The sequence below is a fragment of the Podarcis melisellensis genome (assembly GCF_964234715.1).
Source record: "Podarcis melisellensis genome assembly, chromosome: 3".
NCBI lineage: Eukaryota > Metazoa > Chordata > Lepidosauria > Squamata > Lacertidae > Podarcis > Podarcis melisellensis.
In genome coordinates this window covers 105,052,058-105,074,003 of record NC_138530.1, presented here as the reverse complement: position 1 = coordinate 105,074,003, position 21,946 = coordinate 105,052,058, and the positions used below count along the sequence as shown (strand labels likewise).

Here is a 21,946-nt window from a genome sequence, read left to right as displayed (position 1 = left end):
GGAGAGAGGGAATTTTTTGCCTCTTCCACAGGAGTAGTTTTGGACACGGTACAGGAAAGTAAAAATCTGAAAATCATCTTCCCACCCGCTTTCCTCCAGTGGAACATCACGTGAATGGCACTCTACACATGACAAGTGTGGATCTAACTCAGGGGTCAGCAAACTTTTTCAGCAGGGGGCCGATCCACTGTCCCTCAGACCTTGTGGGGGGCCGGACTATATTTTGAAGGGGGAAAAAGTGAATGAATTCCTATGCCCCACAAATAACCCAGAGCTGCATTTTAAATAAAAGGATGCATTCTACTCATGTAAAAACACGCTGATGATCATCTGCGGGCCAGATTTAGAAGGTGACTGGGCCAGATCCGGCCCCCGGGCCTTAATTTGCCTACCCATGAGCTAACTCGAAAGCATTTTTTCCCCTTCTAAAATGACAATTGGTTAGTCATATGCAAATGTATTGATTTAACTTATTTGAATGACTAAAATGTATTCAACTGACAAACAGTGCTAAGTATTGTGAAGTTAAAGAAAACTTAGGAGTGTATATGGGGAAACTGATCATGCCCTTTTTTCTATTGCAAAATAGTGCAGAAGCTACATGGCAAGCTTGAATTGGCCGTATTTATTTTAGCAGAAGACATACTGCTAGACATGTTAAACATACAGAATGTCAGCCTAAAGAAAAATCTGCAGACTTCCTAAACATTGTATACTCTCAGGACACTATAGCATAAATTGGAAGGGGATGGATTAAGACAATTAAGTTCTAATAAGTACTCTTCCATCACAAGTGCCTTTGATTTATAAGTGAGACCCATCATTAGTCTCAATTAGTAGGACATCACACTCCAGAAATCTTTAAAATTTTCATTGTAACTGGTGACAAGCTATACACAAATTAGCGCACCCAAACAGGGTTCATAGACTTTTATAACTTCGTTTACACTGGCCTTCAATTTACAACAAAGACAAATTTATACAATTAAAAATACAACTGGACGTCCAACAAACAGAAGCATTCAGCTCTTTAAATCCCACCTTCAACATAAGGACCTTCTTTTGGATGCTCACGAATTCTTAAGTTATTTGTTTTTGTAGACTTGCGCCTCAATAAATCTCTGACACGTTCATTATATATTTCCAGGTAACTGAAACAAATATACTTTAATCAGAAGACAGTCCGAGTTTAAAAGCCTATCCATTAAAATGAATCTCACATAAGCACAACCTTCATATGTGCATTTAAGAACATAAAGAGAGCAAGGCCCATCAAGACTAGCATCCTGTTCTCACAGTGGCCAACCTATGGCCAAAACTAATCATGATTCACAGTAGAATACCATTTTAAAGGATCACAGTACACAGCATTCCATTGGGTCTCACTGGCTCTTAGGTACAGGCCAGTGAGATGGCAGATATTGAAATAATTCAAAGTTATTGGTTAGAGGGGTCCTGACTGAAACTGTATAAAAGGTCAGTCACAGCATTGTCCAGGAGCAATGTGGTCTAGCAGTAAGCAGAAGAAGAGGTGAATCACTAAAGACAGACAGTGCAGAGAAAACTCCCAGACAGCTTCTGGCCAGAGTGAAAGCAGAAGGCAAAGTTGGCCTCAGGAAGCCAGAAGACTTCTGAGGATGCAACAGTGTGGCATCTTCTTGGCTGTGTCCTGATATTCAAGTCTCTGACCAGAAAGAGGATTTCAGGGGAAGCTGAAGCAAGCCAGCCAAAGAAAGCATATGTTTCCAGAAGCTGAAAGCTGATTGTGAGTGACAGCGGGGAGACTCTGTTCATCCTTGCACTGGCCCAGCTAAGTTCCTGACCAGGGAGAAAAAACTTCTTGTCCTCTAGGAGAGCTAACTGGGATGATGTTAGCAACAGTACACATTTAATGTCAAGCACCGCTGAAGCACTTTTTTCCCACATCCATTCCTCTTTGGCTAATTAAACAATCTATGGCCTTTTGTTTGTTACTATGTTGTGTTGTTGTTTTTATGTTGTAAAACTCCCTATGATAAAGGACTGTCTAGAAATGTATTAAATTAAAATAAATGAATAAATGAATGAATAAATAAATAAATAAAATGATTGTGGTATGACATTCATCTGATCTATTACTGATTTACAGCGGTACCTCGGGTTACAGACTCCGCTAACCCAGAAATAGTACCTCGGGTTAAGAACTTTGCTTCAGGATGAGAACAGAAATCGTGCTCTGGCGGTGCGGCGGCAGCAGGAGGCCCCATTAGCTAAAGTGGTGCTTCAGGTTAAGAACAGTTTCAGGTTAAGAACAGAGCTCCAGAATGAATTAAGTGCTTAACCCGAGGTAGCACTGTATTATTTTCTCTAAATAAAGGTTGATAAATATAAATATTTGCTTTTTTTAACTCTGTGTGAATGGGGATAAGATGTTCGAGTGGCAGCAGGATTGCAAGGGATAAAGAACTAGAGTATGTTTATAGCACATTTGAGGAAGGATTAGTCAACACTTCGGGAAGGTTCGTAGGATTAAGGAATTCTCCCCCTTCATCTTCCACATTTGGTGTCACTGAAATTAGGTATAACACCCACAGTCTTTGTAGGATCTTAAATGGAATAGAAATAATAAGCAGGCCTTTGAAATAGCTATATGGGTAAAAGGTAATGTAATCCAGACTGAAGTCCTATATGAAATCTTTGCTTTGTAACTGTTTAGTTCTCTCTTCCTCCCAAACGAACATGGCCTATGAACTTCTGCAATGAACTAACCACCCAATGGGCTGAGACATGGATAAGAAAAAGGAAGGCAAAAACAGACAAGACAATTTTGGTTGTATACAGCCATGCAACTGCTACACAAGCATACCTGACCTCTGTCCGAAAAGAGGCTTCATTCCATCTTGTTTTTTCATTTATTCGGTTGAATAATCCTTCACAAATCCGAGGTATTAAACCGAGATCCCCCTGCAACAATGAGAGCCGTTGTCATACTGCACTCTGTTTAATGCAGCCGTCACAATCTGAAAAAAACACTGACAGACTATTCAAAGCCATAGGAATTGAGCTCCAGTCATGGAACTGGGCGTTCTCTGCTCCCCTCTACGCATCCCTGTAGTCCCATGAGCCCTGAAAATGGGCTCCGCAGAGTTGCTGAAACAAAAGACAAACCAAGGGAACATTGGCAAAAAGTACATTTTCCCCTTCTGTTTATGGAAGGGCTTCTTCCATTTGTGGGAAACTACTTTCTGGCCCAGTTTAGAGAGTGTATCTCAGGCAGATTGAAAAATAAATAAATAAAATGAATTGGCAAATACAAATTAGTCTATCAGGTTCATATCATGCTGTTTGAGATTAAACTTTGTGCCAGAAAGCATGCATCTTTGGCTTCCCAAGTATACAATTTGGGGGAGCCACGATGTTCATCTGCATTAAGCATGCCCAGCTAAAACTAAACATAATGCAACTGGCTTGTACATTCTCTTGTCTATATCTGTGCACAACCAAATTAGGCCTTGCTAAACATCAAAATTCCTTTAAATTATTCTATTCAATCCAGAATTGCTAGAAAAATATGGTAACAATTTAGAATATATGTTGCTCATCTTATATACATAGAAGAAAAGCAGCACACTTTTAAAAGGCATGCAATTCTACAAAGTAAAGTAGAATTCTGAAAAGCTTTACTTACAGCATTTCCCATCATAGTATATGACTTCCCAGATCCAGTCTGTCCATATGCAAAAATACAAGCATTATAACCTTCAAACGCAGATTTGAGGACATCGCTGCCAAGGTTCTTAAATACCTGGGGAAATAAAAATAGAGGGAGACTAGCAATGTTTCATAATATAATTAAAAGCAGAAGTTTTAGTTTGTTCTCCTCAACATACTATAGGAACTGCTCTCTTACTGAAGTGCTTATGAAAGATGATCAGTTCAAGTGTTTATGAAAAAATAGTAATTCTGTGGGTTCTCAAACAGTCTACGCAGGTGTACCTTAAGATATATATGATACTGCAGAAGATTAGCTTGGGATTTCTTTCCAAAGGCCACTTACTACTACTTCATTTTACTAGAAAACAAACTAGTATGATATATCAAAAGTATTTTTTTCCCTTGAACCAATATAAATACACAAAAATATTGTAGAAGAGCTGTGCCAAATCCAACCTTGACAATTTATCACTCAACAAACTGGATGCAGCCCAGCAGCCATAGTTGGTCTTCCATCAGAGATTCAGTTAATCTCTTTGCTGGGATCCATTTCTGGTTTTTTGACCGTGCCACATGGAATCACAAACTGTTTCTGCAATTCCCCTCAGGGTCCCTTCCAACTCTACAATTCTATGATTTGGAGTGCTGCTGTTTGAGACACAAAAGCCCAAAACTTCTTTAGGAGTGCAAAACTAGTTGTGTAGTTCTTTGTGTACCCTGCTTTTACAGGCTCCCTTGAACTGCAAGAGAATGGCAAACTACTATGCTAATTTATATCATCGCTTTCATGGTAAATCTACTGTATAAAGGTTTTTAGCAGCTAAGTTGTTTAAAATCCTCTCCCTAGCATCTATGGGAATCCAAATGTGCAGTTCTTTGTCACTAATCTATTTGTAAGTCATTCTGGGAGCCTTTTTGGCAGGTTAAAGCACTTTAAATATAAATTTTAAAAATGCACTTTGACATTATATTTTCATTCTGAAAGAGAATTACAGGTTTCTGTCTGCCTACCATTTCCTGAGATGCATAGTTTGGACTTTTTGGATCAGCTGAGAAGTAGGAGAAGTCATATGTGAATGTTTTAGTCCGTTCTCTTCCAAGGTCTCCAGTTCCTCCCTCTGGTATCTAAGAATAAGAATAAGCCAGCCTATTACCATATTGCTCCCTAAGATATTAACTCCGTATGTTTCCAACATTTCTTCTGAGAGCGCAATATTATTACTGCCAATATAATAATAATAATAATAATAATAATAATAATAATAATAATAATTTTATTATTTATATGCCGCCCATCTGACTGGGTTGTTCCAGCTGCTTTTGTCAACAAAATTGATTTAAGCATAAAATAAGCACTTATCGAGCATATGTTAGAAATTGGCAACTAAATAATGTCACAGTTTAGAATGCTATCCTACTAGGGCAGAATGCTTATTTTTGAACATGGCTATCATTATTGTTGCAACATAGTATCTTGAGTTTAAGGTTATAAGAGTAAATCAGAAAATGTATATAAAACATTTCCTAGGAGAGGTTCTGCATATTGCAACCTAAAGGTATCTTCTCCAAAAGTGGCACAGGCTGAAAATGAATCGCTTCATAAAATTTGTATCACAACGAAGGGACGCAACACCCTTCCAGTTGGGTAGTTTTGACACTGTAACCAACTGTTTGATAGGTTGTATTTATGCATTTATAATAAGCACAAATGCATAGCTTATTTTCAATACTTTTACTATATCTCAAAAATATTTACAAGTATACCAGTAGGAATAATTTTCAAGCAAAGCTTTTAATTTGTTTGAATATTTGAACCGCATTTTGTACACTTTCTTGAATTCCCCCCCCTAGTTGTTTCAGTTAAAATACTTTTGGCTACTGGGAAAGAAAAACGAGGTTAATGCTGCGTTCTTAACCCCTGGATGGAAGCATCAGAGCTTAATAGAATGTTGCAGCTGTAACCTTGCCACTTGCACCAGACAGAGAAGAAGGGGAAGGCAAAGTACAAAGGACCCTCCCATAGGGGGGACAGAAGTAGCTTTTGCCCACCATTTGGGCAGAAACATCAAGTGCTGTTTGCCAGCAGAGCTCCCCACTAGGTGGAAGGCAGCAGACCTGGGCAGGACTTAATGCAGGTTACATCACCATCCCACCCAGGCCCCATTCATCACAGTGGACTGGGAGTCTGGAGAGCTCCATTTTACAGCAAGTACAACTAACCTGGCATATTTCTTTAGTCGTTTACTAAGTAAATCCAATATGATAAATCAGGTCCCAGTCAATTTAGGGCACCTGCCAAATCTTTTGTGCAGTTTTCTAAACCAATAATTTCCAATGATAATTTTACACCAGCACTTTGTGGCAAGGAGACTTACTCAGGTCCACTAATCACAAGTTCTGAAGCCATCATGACAAAACCCAAAGTTTGCCAGGAGGAAAATAAAAAAAGAGCAAGTAAAGCAAGAAAAAAAGTATTTCTGTGATTGCTTAAAACACTCACCTTCATATTTGTAATGGTTGTTTTATTTTTCTCCATTGAAATAATAAATTTAGCATCCAAATCCTTCTCCCTGTGAAATTAACATATTTCAGTAGATTAAGAAACAATTATAGGGAGAATCTGATAGCTGTTGTCAGCAAACTAGTATTTTCCTTAATGCATACATTTTACCATAAACTCTAGTTTCATTTTTCATTGTGGAGTTTTGTGAACATTTTCTTGACATGGCACCATGGGGGTGTGTGTCACTTTTTCCGCTTTGTATCCAACTCTAATGTTTCCCCTAGTTGCTGAATTAGGCAAGGAAGTCATATCTTAAAAGGGAAGTATTTATCTACTTGCACTCTGACGTGCTTTCAAAATGCTAGGTTGGCAGGAGCAGGGACCGAGCAATGGGAGCTCACCCCGTCACGGGGATTCGAACCACCGACCTTCTGATCGGAAAGTCCTAGGCTCTATGGTTTAACCCACAGCGCCACCTGCATCCCTTTAATGGCAACATACTTTAGGTCAACTAATCATTTAAAAAAAAAATTATTAGCAAGGAAAGAGGGTTGGGAGACACAGGATAGAGGCAGACTTGGATTCTAGGATCCAGGAACAGAAGGAAATTCATAGAAGGAAGAATTTCCTGGGATGAAGTATGGATGCCTGTTGAGAATGGGATGGAACCACCTAAGAATCAGGCAGCCGCATCACTCAAAGAACAGAACTCTGCTTGTTTGGGGGCAATTCCACCCTTTCCTATACCCCCCCCCAGTGCTCTATCCTGCATTCATTCATTCATTCATTTTATAGCTTTTACAGTTCTAGAAACCCAAAGCAGAGGCTTTAAGGGAGAATGACCTGTTCAGTTGTACTGGGTGCGGAGCCTTGGGGATGCCACAACTAAGTTTTAGAATGGGGCATGAGAGGCTGGGGAATGCCAAATTTTGGCACTTCACAGGGAGCTGGTGAAATTTGAGGCCCCTGCCACTGCCCAAAGCAGCATATATGATATTCATGTAAGGACATCTCTCCAGGCCCAGACCAGACTTGCTTACCTTCAGCAAGGTGGTTGTGCCATGTGCCTTCAGATCACACCTTGACCCTCCAGAGAGGCACTGTAAGGAGTGCAAGCAAGTACCAAGAAGTGTGTGACCAGGGCCGTCCTAAGCATATTCTGTGCCGTGGTGAATAGTTTGCCTTGGTGAAGATTTGACATTTTCATCCCCAAAATGTTTCTGATTTGAGTTTCTATTGAAATGAGGCTGTACTTTAACGTTTAATTTTAATCTTGTTTTTAAGTTGTATTTTAATCAATTGTTTTATATCTGGTGTTAGCCACCCTGAGCCTTGTCTTGACTGGGGAGGGCGGGGTAGAAATAATTTATTATTAATTATTATTATTATTATTATTATTATTATTATTATTATTATTATTATTATCATTACTACTACTACTATGTCTAATCTCCATGCGCATCATCATCTGACCTGCCACCAACTTATGACAAAGTTCATCAGCAATATTGAAGTGGCTTTCCTAGGCACCCATCTTTGCCTCAGTCCCTCCTCCTCACCAGAGCATACAAAAGTAAAATCTAACACCTTGCTCGTCTAGCCATAACTGCCTTCCTACTAAAATTTCATGGGTTGCACCGAGCTCCATAAAGGAAAACAACTTCTTGGCTTATAACCAGCAATGACACGCAAATTCCTCAGGGATATTTCCTGGCAGCTCATATAATAAGGTAATATCTTGCAGCACAATCTTAACCATGTCTCCTCAGAAGGAAGTCCTGTTGAATTCAACGGGGCTTTTTCTCCTGGATAAGTGAAGATTGATCATTTTCTTTCCAAGGCTGCAAAGGCAACAAAATGAAGGCAAAACAATTCTGGCTAATTTAGTAAAGGGAAAAGAGTGTCCTCTGCTAAGACTGCATGGCTAATAAAGCTATTAAGGATTGCCTTCTCATTATAGTGTTGCTATAAAATTTATTTTATTTCATAAAATTTATGCGCAGCTTGATTGGTGGTGAGGTGGGGAAACAAACCCTCAAAGCAGTTCTATAGGTCAGGAACAGATAGAAGGTTTCCAATTCCCATTATTAAAAAAATTAAGGGGTGGGGATTAAAGGTACAGTAGAGTCCTTGCCATAATATATAAAACACAAACTAACAAAAAGCAGACAGATATAATAACGCAAGACGTAAAGAAGATATACAGGTGAAGACGAAACAACTACGGAGCAAGTTTGAACAAGCAATCCACAAGGACACGGTTGAGGGTATGTTTAGCTTGGGAAAGAGGTGACTTAGAGGAGATATGATAGCCATCGTCAAATATCTCAAGGGCTATCACATGGAAGATGGCGCAAGCTTGTTTTCTCCTGTTCTAGAGGCTAGGACTCGAACCAATGGATTCAAGTTACAAGAAAGGAGATTCCAACGAAACATGGGGAAGAACTTTCTGACAGTAAGAGCTGTTTGACAGTGGAACAGACTCCCACAATAGGTGGTGGAGACTCTCCTTTCTTGGAGGTTTTTAATCAGAGATTGGATGGCCATCCGTCACGGACACTTTAGTTGAGTTTCTTGCAATGCAGGGGGTTGGACTAGTTGACACTTGGGGTACCTTCCAACTTTACAATTCTATGATGGTGAAGGGATAGCTCAGTCGGTAGAGCATGAGGCACTTAATCTCAGGGTCATAGGTTTGAGCCCCATGTCGGGTAAAAGATTCCTACATTGCAGGGGGTTGGACTAGATTATTCTCGCGGTCCCTTCCAACCCTATCGTTCCATGATTCTATGACACAAAGTTATTTCTGCTGAACTGCTCAATGAGATGCTGAAGGGAGGGTCTTGTGACTGAGCACTGGTGGTTAAGAAATTTAAAAGGAAAGTGAAGATAAGTGATTATGGCCCAAACAATCCATGTGCCTCAGTTTAAGATTGACCATAAAAGCAACATATTATCTAGCAATGAAGCCTAATAAAGCCAGCTGCACCACAGTGAACTCTGAACAAAAGCTTTATTTCTTGCACACAAGTCAGACAGTTTTGACTATTCAGCAGTTAACCAAAACGAAGCTTCAGCTTTGAATAAGCATCTTAACCTAGCAACTGTTTGTAATTTTGCTCATATTCTTGAGAAAGGGAGGAGCAGCAGAAACAGAGCTCAACGCTGTACCTGTCTAGCTAGTTCACCCAGTTACCCTTATTTCCAATTTTCAGCGTGATATCTTACAATGGTCCATTAACTACTGGTGCTACTTTGTAATCCATCCTCTTGGGACAAAGTTTCATTGAAGCTGGAAAAGAGATCAGATGGGTTCAACAGTCACTCAAAATAGAACACGTCTCAGAAGCACTACCATGGAATATGGTGCTTGTGTAAAAGACAGTAGCCTGTCTATTGCAGAAGAAGAAGAGGAGGAAGAAGAAGAGGAAGAAGAAGAAGAATTTATTATTTATACCCTGCCCATCTGGCAATATTAAAATATTAAAATACAATAGTGCATCAAACATTAAAAGCTTCCCTAAACAGGGCAGCCTTCAGGGCTGTCTTCTAAAAGTCTGGTAGTTGTTTTTCTCTTTGACATCTGGTGGGAGGGCGTTCCATAGGGCAGGTGCCACTACCAAGAAGGCCCTCTGCCTGGTTCCCTGTAACTTGGCTTCTTGCAGCAAGAGAACCGCCAGAAGGCCTTTGGAGCTGGACCTCAGTGTCCGGGCGGAATGATGGGGGTGGAGATGCTCCTTCACGTATACTGGACCGAGGCCGTTTAGGGCTTTAAAGATCAGCACCACCACTTTGAATTGTGCCCGGAAACGTACTGGGAGCCAATGTAGGTCTTTCAAGACTGGTGTTATGTGGTCTCAGTGGCCGCTCCAAGTGACTACTCTAGCTGCTGCATTCTGGATTAGTTGTAGTTTCCAGGTCACCTTCAAAGGTAGCCCCACATAGAGCGGATTGCAGTAATCCAAGCGGGAGATAACTACAGCATGCACCACTCTAGCAAGACAGTCTGCGGGCAGGTAGGGTCTCAGCCTGAGTACCAGATGGGGCTGGTAAACAGCTGCCCTGGACACAGAACTGACCTGCACCTCCATGGAGGAGCAGATATTTAATCCTACCAGCCTTAGAAAATGTAAATGTGTTTACAAGATGGGCATAAGATTTCAATATCTCCACCGACCATGGAAATAAATGGATGCTAAGTATCCTTAGGTAGGAAAACCCAGCTCTGCACTCTGGTTTGTGCAGAGATGCAGTATTCATCACCAAAACATTCTGAAGCCTCTCTTAACCAAATTGCTCCCATTCCAGCTTTCAGTTTATAGCAGGCAGGAGCATGAAAACACAAGTCCTGAAAGTCTGGTAACTTCAGAAAAGCATTACCAAAATTACAACTCCACTCCAAATTACCAATACTTCACCTTCAACACAGTTGCTACCAATAACAACTTTTTAAATAAAAGATCTCCATATGGCAACATCCCCTTTTCTATTAAATTCAGGGGGGGGGGGGGAAACACATCAACCAAGTTTTTTGCTTGTTTGTTAATCAATCTGAAATCAATAGTAATAGAAAATATTTCTGAAATTGTCAAAGTTGTTGAGTCTCAAGTAAAGCTAACATACAAGAAAGGCAAGCACTTTCAGACCCCAGAAAATAAATCAATGTTGTGGCACCAGAGAACCCCTAAACAGTGGGACATCCCCTCTTTGAAAAAAGCAGCAAATGCCCAAGGCTGTTTTGAGTTCAGAGCACATGCTTTTAGGTGTATCATGTTCTGTCGCAAAGCAGCGTTGTGTTCAGAGAGTAGGAATGCAACTTAGGTAACACTTATACCCAAGGATAACAATTTAGATGTTGTTAGCCGCTCTAGGGAAGAATGGGATACAAAAACAAAACAATATAATCTAAAAGTAGCTGATAGAGCATTTATTGCGCAGTCATGAAATGACTAGTCTGTTCTGCTTCAACAACATGGGCCACGTTCAAAGCTCTTGTGTTAATTGACAGGGCCCTTAACAACATGGGTCAAGGATATCTTAAGGACTGCCTGATCACTTTTATCATGGCCCAATCACTGAGATCTTTGGGGCTCATAACTTCTGGAAACTGTACATTCAGTCTAATGGGTCAAAGTCTGTGGATCTCCCTCCCAGCTGAGATTAGACAGCTCCTTGCTGAACTTCAGGCCCATGACCATTATTTTGTTGTTGTTCCAGCAGGCATTTTAAGGTAGTGTTTGTTTCATTGTCCCATTTTCTGTGGATTGTTGTTTATGTACACCATTTAGAAATGCAAATTAATTGTGTGGTATATAAATATCTTAAATAAAATAAGCCAACAATGGCCAGTGTTTTGTTCAGTAGTGCTACAAGAACAGAGTTCTGTTATGCTCCAAAAACTGCAAGCAGCAGCTACGGAAAATCCTTGTTTGTGTATTTTCAAGAACTTAAAACACATTTTCAAGAAAGTTACATAAAGATAAATGCTGTGAGCTTTATTGACTTTGTTTCAAAGCAAAAGATGCATGTACCACATTTATAGATTATTTTAAAAGTACTCTGTCATGATCCCTATATACTGTCTGCAACCACTTCTGTGTGTGTTGAGCATGTATGTGTACCACAACCACAAGATCCCACACTTCTTGAATAAGGTTATTGAGTTCCAACAGATTAAGCACGCAGAACTGTTAAGGACAGAATGTTTTCTAGTGCCAAGAAGAAGTATAACCTGTCCGATATCTTTTCAATCTTAGACACTCAATCTGAAATCTCATTATACTGCTTACTTCTTTCAAATTAAATTTCACCACACTAGTTTCATTCATTGAAATTATACCCCTTAAATTACCTTCTCTAAATCCTATCAGACTGGGAAAACAACACAGTTCTACTCACAAAGAATCATACAATTTTAGAGTTGGAAGGGCGCCCAAGGGTCATCCAGTCCAACCCCCTGCAATGTGTGTAGGGCATATGTATGCAGAATGATGAACAGGGTCAATTGCTTTTAGCTCCACCTCAGCTTCATGTATTATTTCAGTAACCACACATGTGAGGAAAAAACCCCAATGCATTTTCTCCTGTTCACAAGTAGGTGCTCAACATATTCCTTACACTGGTCACTTGCAAACTCACCCCAGAACAACTACAACTATGTATGGAGATGCTGAGTTGAGGCACCTTCCCATGCTAAGATGACTTTCATAACAACTTTGAAACAAATAGATAATATATAGAGCTACAGAGGTGTGATAAAACCCACCTTCCTACATGTCTGGCTGACATCTGCCCTTCCAAAGAACTGACATGAACCTTTAGTGAGTTTGCTAGAAGCCGCCAGGGACAAAACGATCAATCATCACCAGTTTATACAAAAGCACAAGCTCAGCACAAAGCATCATAAAATTACTTTGGCAGAGTTTTACAGCTGGCATGCTTTATTTAAAGGGTGTGTGTGTGAACATATACGCACATTTAAGCATGTGGTGTGCGCACCTCCTCAATAGATAGTACACTTTTGTTTTTACCTCCTTTGGACACCAGAAATATGTTTGTCAGTACCTTGTATGAACAGAATTCTAAGTATGGTGTACTGGTTAAGAGTCCTGGACATGGCCCTGGGAGATCAGGGTTCAAATCCCCACTCAACCATGAAACTCACTGGGCAACCTTGGGCCAGTCATTGGCTCTCACCCTAACCTACCTCACAGGGTTGTTGTGGGGACAGAATGGGGAGAAGTTATGTACGCCACCTTGAACACCTTTGAGGAAAGGCGGGCTATAAAGGTGATGAATAAATAAGTAGCTAAATAAAAATACATTATACTTTCCCAGATCTAATAAGTTAGGGCGACCAGATTTAAAAGGGAGGGGGAGAGAGAGAACAGATTCTCCTGTGCCCTTTATTTGTTAGTTTCAGGGAAGAGACTCCGGCAGCTGTGAAGGGGGGAGCCAGAACACCTCCCCAAAATGCTCTTTACTTTTGGAAGTCGCAGGAGCCTCCTTCGCACCTGGCTCCCCAACAGTCATGACAGAACATGCCATTGTTCTGCCAGCAAGGCAGCAAAGTTTACAGGGTTTGAACAACAGAGTTCAAAGAGACACCAAGGGTCATCTAGCCCAACCCCCTGCAAAGCTGGAAGCTTTTGCTCAACGTGCGGCTTGAACCCCCAGCCCTGAGACCAAGCTATCCCAGGATGGTTTACACCGGCATCTCATCCAGCAGGGAGGCAGTTTGTCCTTTTATTACGCAGAAAAAGGGCATTTCAAGCAGGTGCCCTTGTCTTGTTTTGTTTTCCTTGTGGGTGCCACTCTGCCAGAACCTCTTCCGTAGAAGGAACGAATAAAAAGGCAGAGCTCGGTCGGTCGCCACAGCAAGGAGACTCCCAGTCTCAAAGTCGTGGGTTCGAGTCGCACCTTGGGCAAATGACCCCCGCCTTGTAAGGGGTCGGACTAGATGACCCCCGGGGGACCCTCCCAACTCTCCAATTCTAAGAAAGAGGGAAACTGTTCTCAATCTCAAATCTCATTATACCAAAGACACTTTTTTTCGGTTTTTTTGTTTTGTCTCCCCAGCCCCCCCCCCCCCGCCCATCATTGCGCCACGACGCGCACCCGGGAGCTGGCAGGTGAGGGAACAAGTACTGCGCGTGCGCGTTGCAGTCGCAGCCGGGCGGGGGAGGGAAGACCCACGAGGGGAGAACGTGGGAAGAAAGCGAGCGCGGCGGGGGGGGGGCGGCGTGCGTGAGGGGAGGGGGCGGAGGGCACGAGCTCCTCTCGCTCGGCTCTGGCTGCCTCACCTGCGGTTTATGGGCCGGACTCGGACAGCCACCTTCACCGACGCCATGGCGCCCAGACACCCCCCCTCCTCCCCGCCGCCGGCCTGCCTACTCCTCGTCGCTCTCCCGGACGCGGCCCGCTCCGCCCGGCGGCTCCCCGCGCGCTGCCAAAGGCCGCCCTCCGCCTCGCCCCGCCCTTCAGCCGCCCCGCGCGCCGCTTTCGACTCCCGCAGCACCGCCCTGCAGCGCCGGGCGCCGAGGATGTAAGGGTGCCGCCGGCGGACAAACGCCGCCGAACGCGTTGCGCGATCTCCGGCCTGCTGCCCACCCGCCTGGAGGTGGGGTAGGGGTGGGTCAGGCCCGGGTTAAAGCGGAGGGAGGGGGGAATGATGGAATCGTAGGCTTGGAAGGGGGACCCCACCCCCTAGGGTCGCCCAGCCCAGCCCCCCGCAAGGTAGGAATATGCACACACGCAGACGGCGATCGAACCTGCAACCTTGGCATTATCAGCAAGCGCCACAGGTCTGGGCAACCGAGGTAAAATGCCAACAGCAGGAGCAGTGGCTTAGCGTGGGGGGTGCAGGGGGGGCCGGCCGCTCTGGGGGTTAGGGAAATCCACGGGTTAGGAGGCGCAAATCCATGGGTTGGGGGGCGCAAATCCACGGGTTAGGGGGCGCAAATTACTTGCCTTGCCCCGGGTGCTGATAACCCATGCTACGCCACTGAGCAGGAGTTGGAAGGGACATTCTGGAGTCATCTAGCCCAACCCCCTACAAGGCAGGAATATGCACACACACACGGACCGCACCTGTGCAAAGAGTGCAATGAGACTGAGTGGTTTTTGGGGGGGAGGCTCGGTTAATTTCATTGTACACAGGTTGTACACGGGTGGCGCTGTGGGTTAAACCACAGAGCCTAGGACTTGCCGATCAGAAGGTAGGCGGTTCGACTCCCTGGGACGGGGTCAGCTCCCGTTGCTCCGTCCCTGCTCCTGCCAACCTAGCAGTTCGAAAGCACATCAAAGTGGAAGTAGATAAATAGGCTGTTGCGGGAAGGTAAACTGTGTTTCCGTGCACTGCTCTGGTTCGCCAGAAGCGGCTTAGTCATGCTGGCCACATGACCCAGAAGCTGTACACCAGCTCCCTCGGCCAATAAAGCGAGATGAGCGCCGCAACCCCAGAGTCGGCCACGACTGAATCTAATGGTCAGGGGTTACCTTTACCTTTACACAGGTTGTACATTGACAATAAAGGTATTATTATTATTACCTGCAACCTGGGCATTAAGAACAAGTGCCACAGTTCTGGTAAAACGTCAACAGCAGCAGGAGTTGGAAGTGGGAACCCCAGGCGTCATGGAGTCCAGTTCCCCCCCCCCCCCGCAGCAAGGCAGGAATATGCACACCCACCCATGGAGATCGAACCTGCAACCTGGGCATTATCAGCAAGTGCCACAGGTCTGGGCAACTGTGGTAAAATGCCAACAGCAGGAGTTGGAAGGGACCCCCCCCCCCAGGCGTCATCAAGTCCAGCCCCCCTGCAAGATAGAAATATGCACGAACACACAGGGATTGAACCTGCAATATCAGCAGGTGCCACAGGTCTGGCTGACCGGGGTAAAATGCCACTTAGCCCAACCACCTGTGAGGCAAGGAAGTTGTTTTGATCCATGATCCAAATCAGGCCAGTGGCGCACCTAGTCCAGGGATGGAAAGAAACACCAGGATGTGAATGGTGCAGAAGCTGTCAAAGGTCAGGTTTCATCCTTGGCTTAAAAAAAAAATCTAGAAAAACCTGGGCAAGGTGCTGGCTTGTGTTCAACACTTAGGCAGGAAGAACCAGCTGCACAAATGTAAGAAGGGGGATGCCTGGCTTGCCGGTAGTACAGTGGCACCTCAGGTTACATACGCTTCAGGTTACATACGCTTCAGGTTACAGACTCCGCTAACCCAGAAATAGTGCTTCAGGTTAAGAACTGTGCTTCAGATTGAGAACAGAAATCGTGCTCCGGCGGTGTGGCGGCAACAGGAGGCCCCATTAGCTAAAGTGGTGTTTCAGGTTAAGAACAGTTTCAGATTAAGTATACGGACCTCCGGAATGAACTAAGTACTTAACCCGAGGTACCACTGTACATGTGAAAAAGATCTAGGGGTCTTAGTATACCACAAGCTTAACATGAGTCAACAGTGTGATACAGCAGCAAAAAAAGCTGATGTTGTTCTAGGCTGCATCAAGAGAAGTATAATGTCCAGATCAAGGGAAGTAATAGTACCACTCCAGTCTTCTTAGACAACACCTGGAATACTGTGTCCAATTCTGGGCACCACAATTTAAGAAGGATGTTGACAAGCTGGAATGTGTGCAGAGGAGGACAGCCAAGATGATCAAGGGTCTGGAAACAGCCTAATGAAGGAGCTTGAAGGAGCTGCGTATGGTTAGCCTGGAAAAGTGGAAACTGAGAGGAGATATGATTGTTGTTGTTGTTTAGTCATGTCTGACTCTTCGTGACCCCATGGACCAGAACATGCCAGGCTCTCCTGTCTTCCACTGCCTCCCGCAGTTTGGTCAGACTCATGCTGGTAGCTTTGAGAACACTGTCCAACCATCTCGTCCTCTGTCGTCCCCTTCTCCTTGTGCCCTCCATCTTTCCCAACATCAGGGTCTTTTCCAGGGAGTCTTCTCTTCTCATGAGGTGGCCAAAGTATTGGAGCCTGAGCTTCAGGATCTGTCCTTCCAGTGAGCACTCAGGGCTGATTTCCTTAAGAATGGATGGGTTTGATATTCTTGCAGTCCATGGGACTCTCAAGAGTCTCCTCCAGCACCAGAATTCAAAAGCATCAATTCTTCGGCGATGAGCCTTCTTTATGGTCCAGCTCTCGCTTCCATACATCACTACTGGGAAAACCATAGCTTTAACTATATGGACCTCTGTTGGCAAGGTGATGTCTCTGCTTTTTAAGATGCTGTCTAGGTTTGTCAGGAGATATGTCCAAAACTCCAAGGACAAAGACAACAGATGATAGCCATCTTCAAATGATGATAGCCATCTTCAAATATCTCAAGGGCTTTCACATGGAAGATAGAGCAAGCTTGTTTTCTGCTGCTCTGGAGGGTCGGACTCGAACCAATGCATTGAAGTTACAAGAAAGGAGATTCTGACTAAACCTCAGGAAAATCTTTCTGATGGTCAGAATTAATGACAGAAGTTCTCTGGATACTTGGGCATCTAACTCTGGCTTTTCAAATCTTACTACACACATCTAATGGGAGGGGGCGGATGAACAAAATTCAGAGCAAGTTCACAGTTTAAATTGGGTGAGAGGCAGAGCTCAGAGCTGGATGAAGGTGAGGCACTCTCTTCAATGCTAGTTTCAAGTGCATGGCTTTAAAAGAGGATTAGACACATTCATGGAAGATAAGGCTATCAGTAATTAGTAGCCATCATTGCTAAGTTCTGTCTCTGCTGTCAAATGCTGGGATTTGCAACTGCAGAGAGTTCTACTGCTCAGCCCCCAATATCTTCCCGCACAGATGCTGGTCTAGACGGGCCTTTGGCCGGCCTCTTCTTATGTTCTTAAGAATATTTATTCATTTCCCTCCCTTCTGATGCAAAAGCACCACTGGGGGCTGTTTACAACATTTGCAATGAAAATGTTATAAAAACAACCATATCTAAAAATAACCAGCCCAGGAGGCGGGAACAGCAGTTAAAACCACCAATGAAAACAGTATCTGCCACATAGGAATAAAATGGACTTTAATCACTGATGAAAAACTGTGAGGGTGAGGGCCAGCTAGGGACAAGGCGTTCCATAACTGGGCAGCCTCTCCTTCCCTTTGGGGATCAAGGCAGGGCTGGGAGCGACCTATGCTCCAAATCCCGCTCAAATGTGCTTCTGTCCTAGGTCGGATCCAGAGAATGGCATTTGCTTTGGATCTTAGTAAACAGGTCAGGGGATATGGAAAGATGCAGTAGTTGCAGGATTCCTGTAACGTGATCCCATGGGCATGTGCACAGCAACATCTTTGCAGCCGCATCCTGGACTAGCTGAAACTTCTGTAATCTTTTCAAAGGTTGGGCCACATTCAGGTAGTCATTCAGGTCACTGTTCTTCAACCTTGGGCCCTCAGATGTGGTTGGACTACAACTCCCATCATCCACCACCAGCTTAGCCAATGGTCAGGGATGATGGGAGTTGTAGTCTGGAAACATATGGGACCCACGTTTTAAGAACACCAACCCAGATAAAAGCCAAGTGAAGGAGCACCCAGGCTGTCAACCTGAGGAGTACTAACCCATCCAAAACAGAGCTCAGTGGCAATTTCAGAGTCCATTTCTTGCCTAACCAGGAGTGCCTCTGCCTTGTTCTGACTAAGTTTCAATTTGTTAGCCCTTATGCAGCCCATAACTCTGCATGAGATCAGTTCAAAGTGTCAACAGCTCCCTTGGTATTACAGTGGTACCTCAGGTTACATACACTTCAGGTTACAGACTCCGCTAACCCAGAAATAGTACCTCGGGTTAAGAACTTTGCTTCAGGATGAGAACAGAAATCATGCTCTGGCAGCAGCAGGAGGCCGCATTAGCTAAAGTGGTGCTTCAGGTTAAGAACGGACCTCGGAACGAATTAAGTACTTAACCCGAGGTACCACTCTACATGAAAGGGGCTTGGTCAGGTGGGAACTTCCCTCAAGGCTAGTTCTAATGTAATACCCAGGAAATGTAAATCAGAACTTTTATGTTGGATTGATTTAGACAATCCCCCCTCCATTTTGATGTTTCTTTCTGAGGTACGGTGCTGGTGGGAATGAGCGCACGGAACGGTCTGTGCACAGAATTTTTTTTACACTTGACAAAGAAAGCTGTGCCAAAATTGATTTCCCAAACTAGCAGCCATCATCGAGGCCTTCCCAAAGTTGTCATGGATCACAGAAAGCAGCATTCTGAGCAAGCAGCTTGAGGGTGTGCTGCTCAATTTGCTCCAAGCTGCGAAACTGCCATCTCTCTCCCCCCCCCCAATTTCCTCCCTCTCCAAGATTGATCTGCGGCTCATGAAATATCAGCAAGATGCTCTTATTCAGGGAAAGCTTTGAAGGCAATGTCATCTCGTCACAGCTGTAGATCAGCCCATCTCCAGAACTATCCTTTCCTTTGATCCCTGATCCTGAGCACTTGGTGGGGAGGGAAGGAAACTGCTGATCAACCCATCAGCTGATCTATTCTGTCACTCTTTAAAACTCTTTATGTGGAGCACCAGGGATACCACAGCATTCTTCATTTCTTGCAGAGCCTCATGCTGTTATTAGCTATCGCGGATAGCGGATAGCCTTTAAAAAAAAAAAAATTGCCTCCACTCTAAGGATTTTACTGCTCAGTGTTTACATTTTGTCCTCCCCTAATCCAGCCCTTGTATTACATATTCAATAGTGTATTAAGAGTCAGCAATCGTGTTTCCCTCGGTCAGCTTCCCAGGGAAGATGGCATTGATTTCATAGGAACCGCGCATTTGTGTGCTAGCCTTGAAACATTCATCTTCCTAAAACACCGGTAGAGCTTGCATGTGCATGGCCCTCAAACGGCTGTGCATGTGAACATGCTGCAGTAACTATTCTGTTCTTGTGGAGTCCTAGACAAGAGGGCACGTGGCGCAATTTTCTCTTTCCTGCAGAGGGGACTTGCATTTTTTTAAAAAAAGTTTTAAATGCAAAAAAACCCTATAAGAATTTCAGGTATTATGTAATTATTCAGCACCCAAAATTTTATCACCCTATCACTCTGCCGGGACGCAGGTGGCGCTCTGGGTTAAAGCCTCAGCGCCTAGGACTTGCCGATCGAAAGGTCGGCGGTTCGAATCCCTGCGGCGGGGTGCGCTCCCGCTGCTCGGTCCCAGCGCCTGCCAACCTAGCAGTTCGAAAGCACCTCCGGGTGCAAGTAGATAAATACGGACCGCTTACCAGCGGGAAGGTAAACGGCGTTTCCGTGTGTGGCTCTGGCTCGCCAGAGCAGCGATGTCACGCTGGCCACGTGACCCGGAAGTGTCTCCGGACAGCGCTGGCCCCTGGCCTCTTAAGTGAGATGGGCGCACAACCCCAGAGTCTGTCAAGACTGGCCCTTACGGGCAGGGGTACCTTTACCTTTACCTATCACTCTGCCAAGCATCTCACTGTAATGCATTTCAAAACAAGCAACTTTCCCTCCCTCTAGTGGTCTACCTGGTGCGTTGGCAAATCTGAAGACTTCCAGTAAGATCAAAGAGATTTAACAGCACACGAACGGAGCATTATTTTGCAATAAACAGAAATACATAAAATCCACAACTTCATGGGTAGAAATGCACATGCATTTTTATTATCTGCACAGCAAAGGGATGCAGAGTGCACAGAGCTGATACAGAAATATTTGAAGATAATGAAAATCCTGTCAAAATACCACTGAAGACAATGGATATTTTTATAACACCTGGGGGGGAGGGGGGGTTAGATCCAGGCAAGAATTATTTCAGAGTAGATGATCATTAGAAGAAATCCCATTTTTGCTTAAATTCCACAATAGAAGCCTGGGGCTTTTCAGATATATGCAGATATATTTTCAGGCTGTTGCTATAATTCTGAATCTGTTAATGACTCCTTTTCAGACATTTTTAAAGCAGACCCATCCATGAAGCTTTCCATTCTTAATACGCCACTAAAGCTTATAATGTGTGCAAATTTCTGCACCTCAGGCAGCTCTTTGGAAATGAGCATATTATTCTGATTTAACTATCAGAAAGACTCTGAGTGGATTAATTGGATGAATTAATTGTGTAGACTAGAGTGGAAGATTGAAGACATCTAATTTTGAAACAAGTGCAACTGTAGCATCTTTACTGTTCCTCCCTTATTAATTTTCCTGTCCACAAATCATGGAACCTTGAAGATGTATAGAATCAAACACTCCTCTTTGGAATCCTACATCACTTTTCCAGTGGTATAGAGGAGATGTTGTACCCTAGTCATTTTAATGGCAGAGTAAGATCCATCATTGACATAAGTAAGGCAAGCCTCTGGTGGTTACTGGGTGGGTTCTGTGTTCTTATCCTGTCCTCTGTATTTAGAACTACACACTAGATTGAGTTGGTAGTCTTTTACATGGCTGGGGTGAGGGATTGTACCCTGAGCCTAGTCTCACCTGAAAGGCAGGGGAGCCCAACAAGCACAAAACAATCCCTCTGCAGTGCCACATATCCAACATTGGAAAATGCCAGTCACCTCTCCTACCTGGGCAGTTATCTTTCTACAAAGTCAGACATTGATGCTGAAATCCAGCATCGCCTGAGCTCTGCGAGTGCAGCTTTCTCCCAACTGAAGTGCAGAGTGTTTGAGGACTTTCGCAGGGAAACCGAAATGCTTGTTTACAAAGCTATTGCACCACCAACCTCACTGTATGCTTGTGAAACGTGGTCCACTTATAAACACCATCTCCAACTCCTAAAAAGATTCCATTAACGGTGTCTCCGAAACATTTTGCACATCACTTGGGAAGACAGGCAAACTAATGCCAGTGTACTGGAAGCAGCAAAGATCACCAGTGTCGAAGCAATGATTCTTCAACATCAGCTTCGTTGGACTGGTCATGTTGTTTGGATGCCTGATTATCATCTTCCAAAGCAACTACTCTATTCTGAACTTAAAAATGGTAAGCATAATGCTGGTGGTCAACAAAGGAGATTCAAAGACTCTCTCGTGGCAAATCTTTAAAAAATGTAGTATAAACACCGAGAACTGGGAAGCACTTGCCTGAGAGCGCTCTAATTGGAGAAGAGCCTTTACCAAAGGTGTCCTGGGCTTTGAAGATGCTCAAAATCAGGACGAAAGGGAGAAACATGCTATGTGGAAGGCATGCTTGGCAAATCCTCACCATGATCAACTCCCGCCTGGAAACTTATGCCCCCACAGTGGAAGGACATGTGGATCCAGAATTGGCCTCCACA

The 21,946-nt window shown here is 43.9% G+C and overlaps 2 protein-coding genes across 5 annotated transcripts in view; one reads left to right on the top strand and one right to left on the bottom strand.

Moving 5' to 3' along the window:
* The window catches only part of KIF16B (kinesin family member 16B), a 104,226-nt gene extending 90,081 nt beyond the window's left edge, over positions 1 to 14,145 (bottom strand). For 2 of the 4 annotated variants that reach the window (XM_081905984.1, XM_081905985.1), the window contains exons 1-6: positions 13,999 to 14,145; positions 6,194 to 6,263; positions 4,705 to 4,818; positions 3,668 to 3,784; positions 2,846 to 2,943; positions 1,042 to 1,151 (exon numbers count right to left, since the gene is read on the bottom strand). In XM_081905984.1, the coding sequence (XP_081762110.1) occupies positions 1,042 to 1,151; positions 2,846 to 2,943; positions 3,668 to 3,784; positions 4,705 to 4,818; positions 6,194 to 6,263; positions 13,999 to 14,045 (556 nt within the window). In that variant the 5' untranslated portion in view covers positions 14,046 to 14,145. Of the gene's footprint in view, positions 1 to 1,041; positions 1,152 to 2,845; positions 2,944 to 3,667; positions 3,785 to 4,704; positions 4,819 to 6,193; positions 6,264 to 13,998 lie in introns of those variants that run through there. The other 2 variants (XM_081905986.1, XM_081905987.1) reach the window with 2 other exon arrangements.
* OTOR (otoraplin) overlaps positions 1 to 21,946 on the top strand; it is a 149,898-nt gene that overhangs the window by 100,021 nt on the left and 27,931 nt on the right. The window lies entirely within an intron of this gene.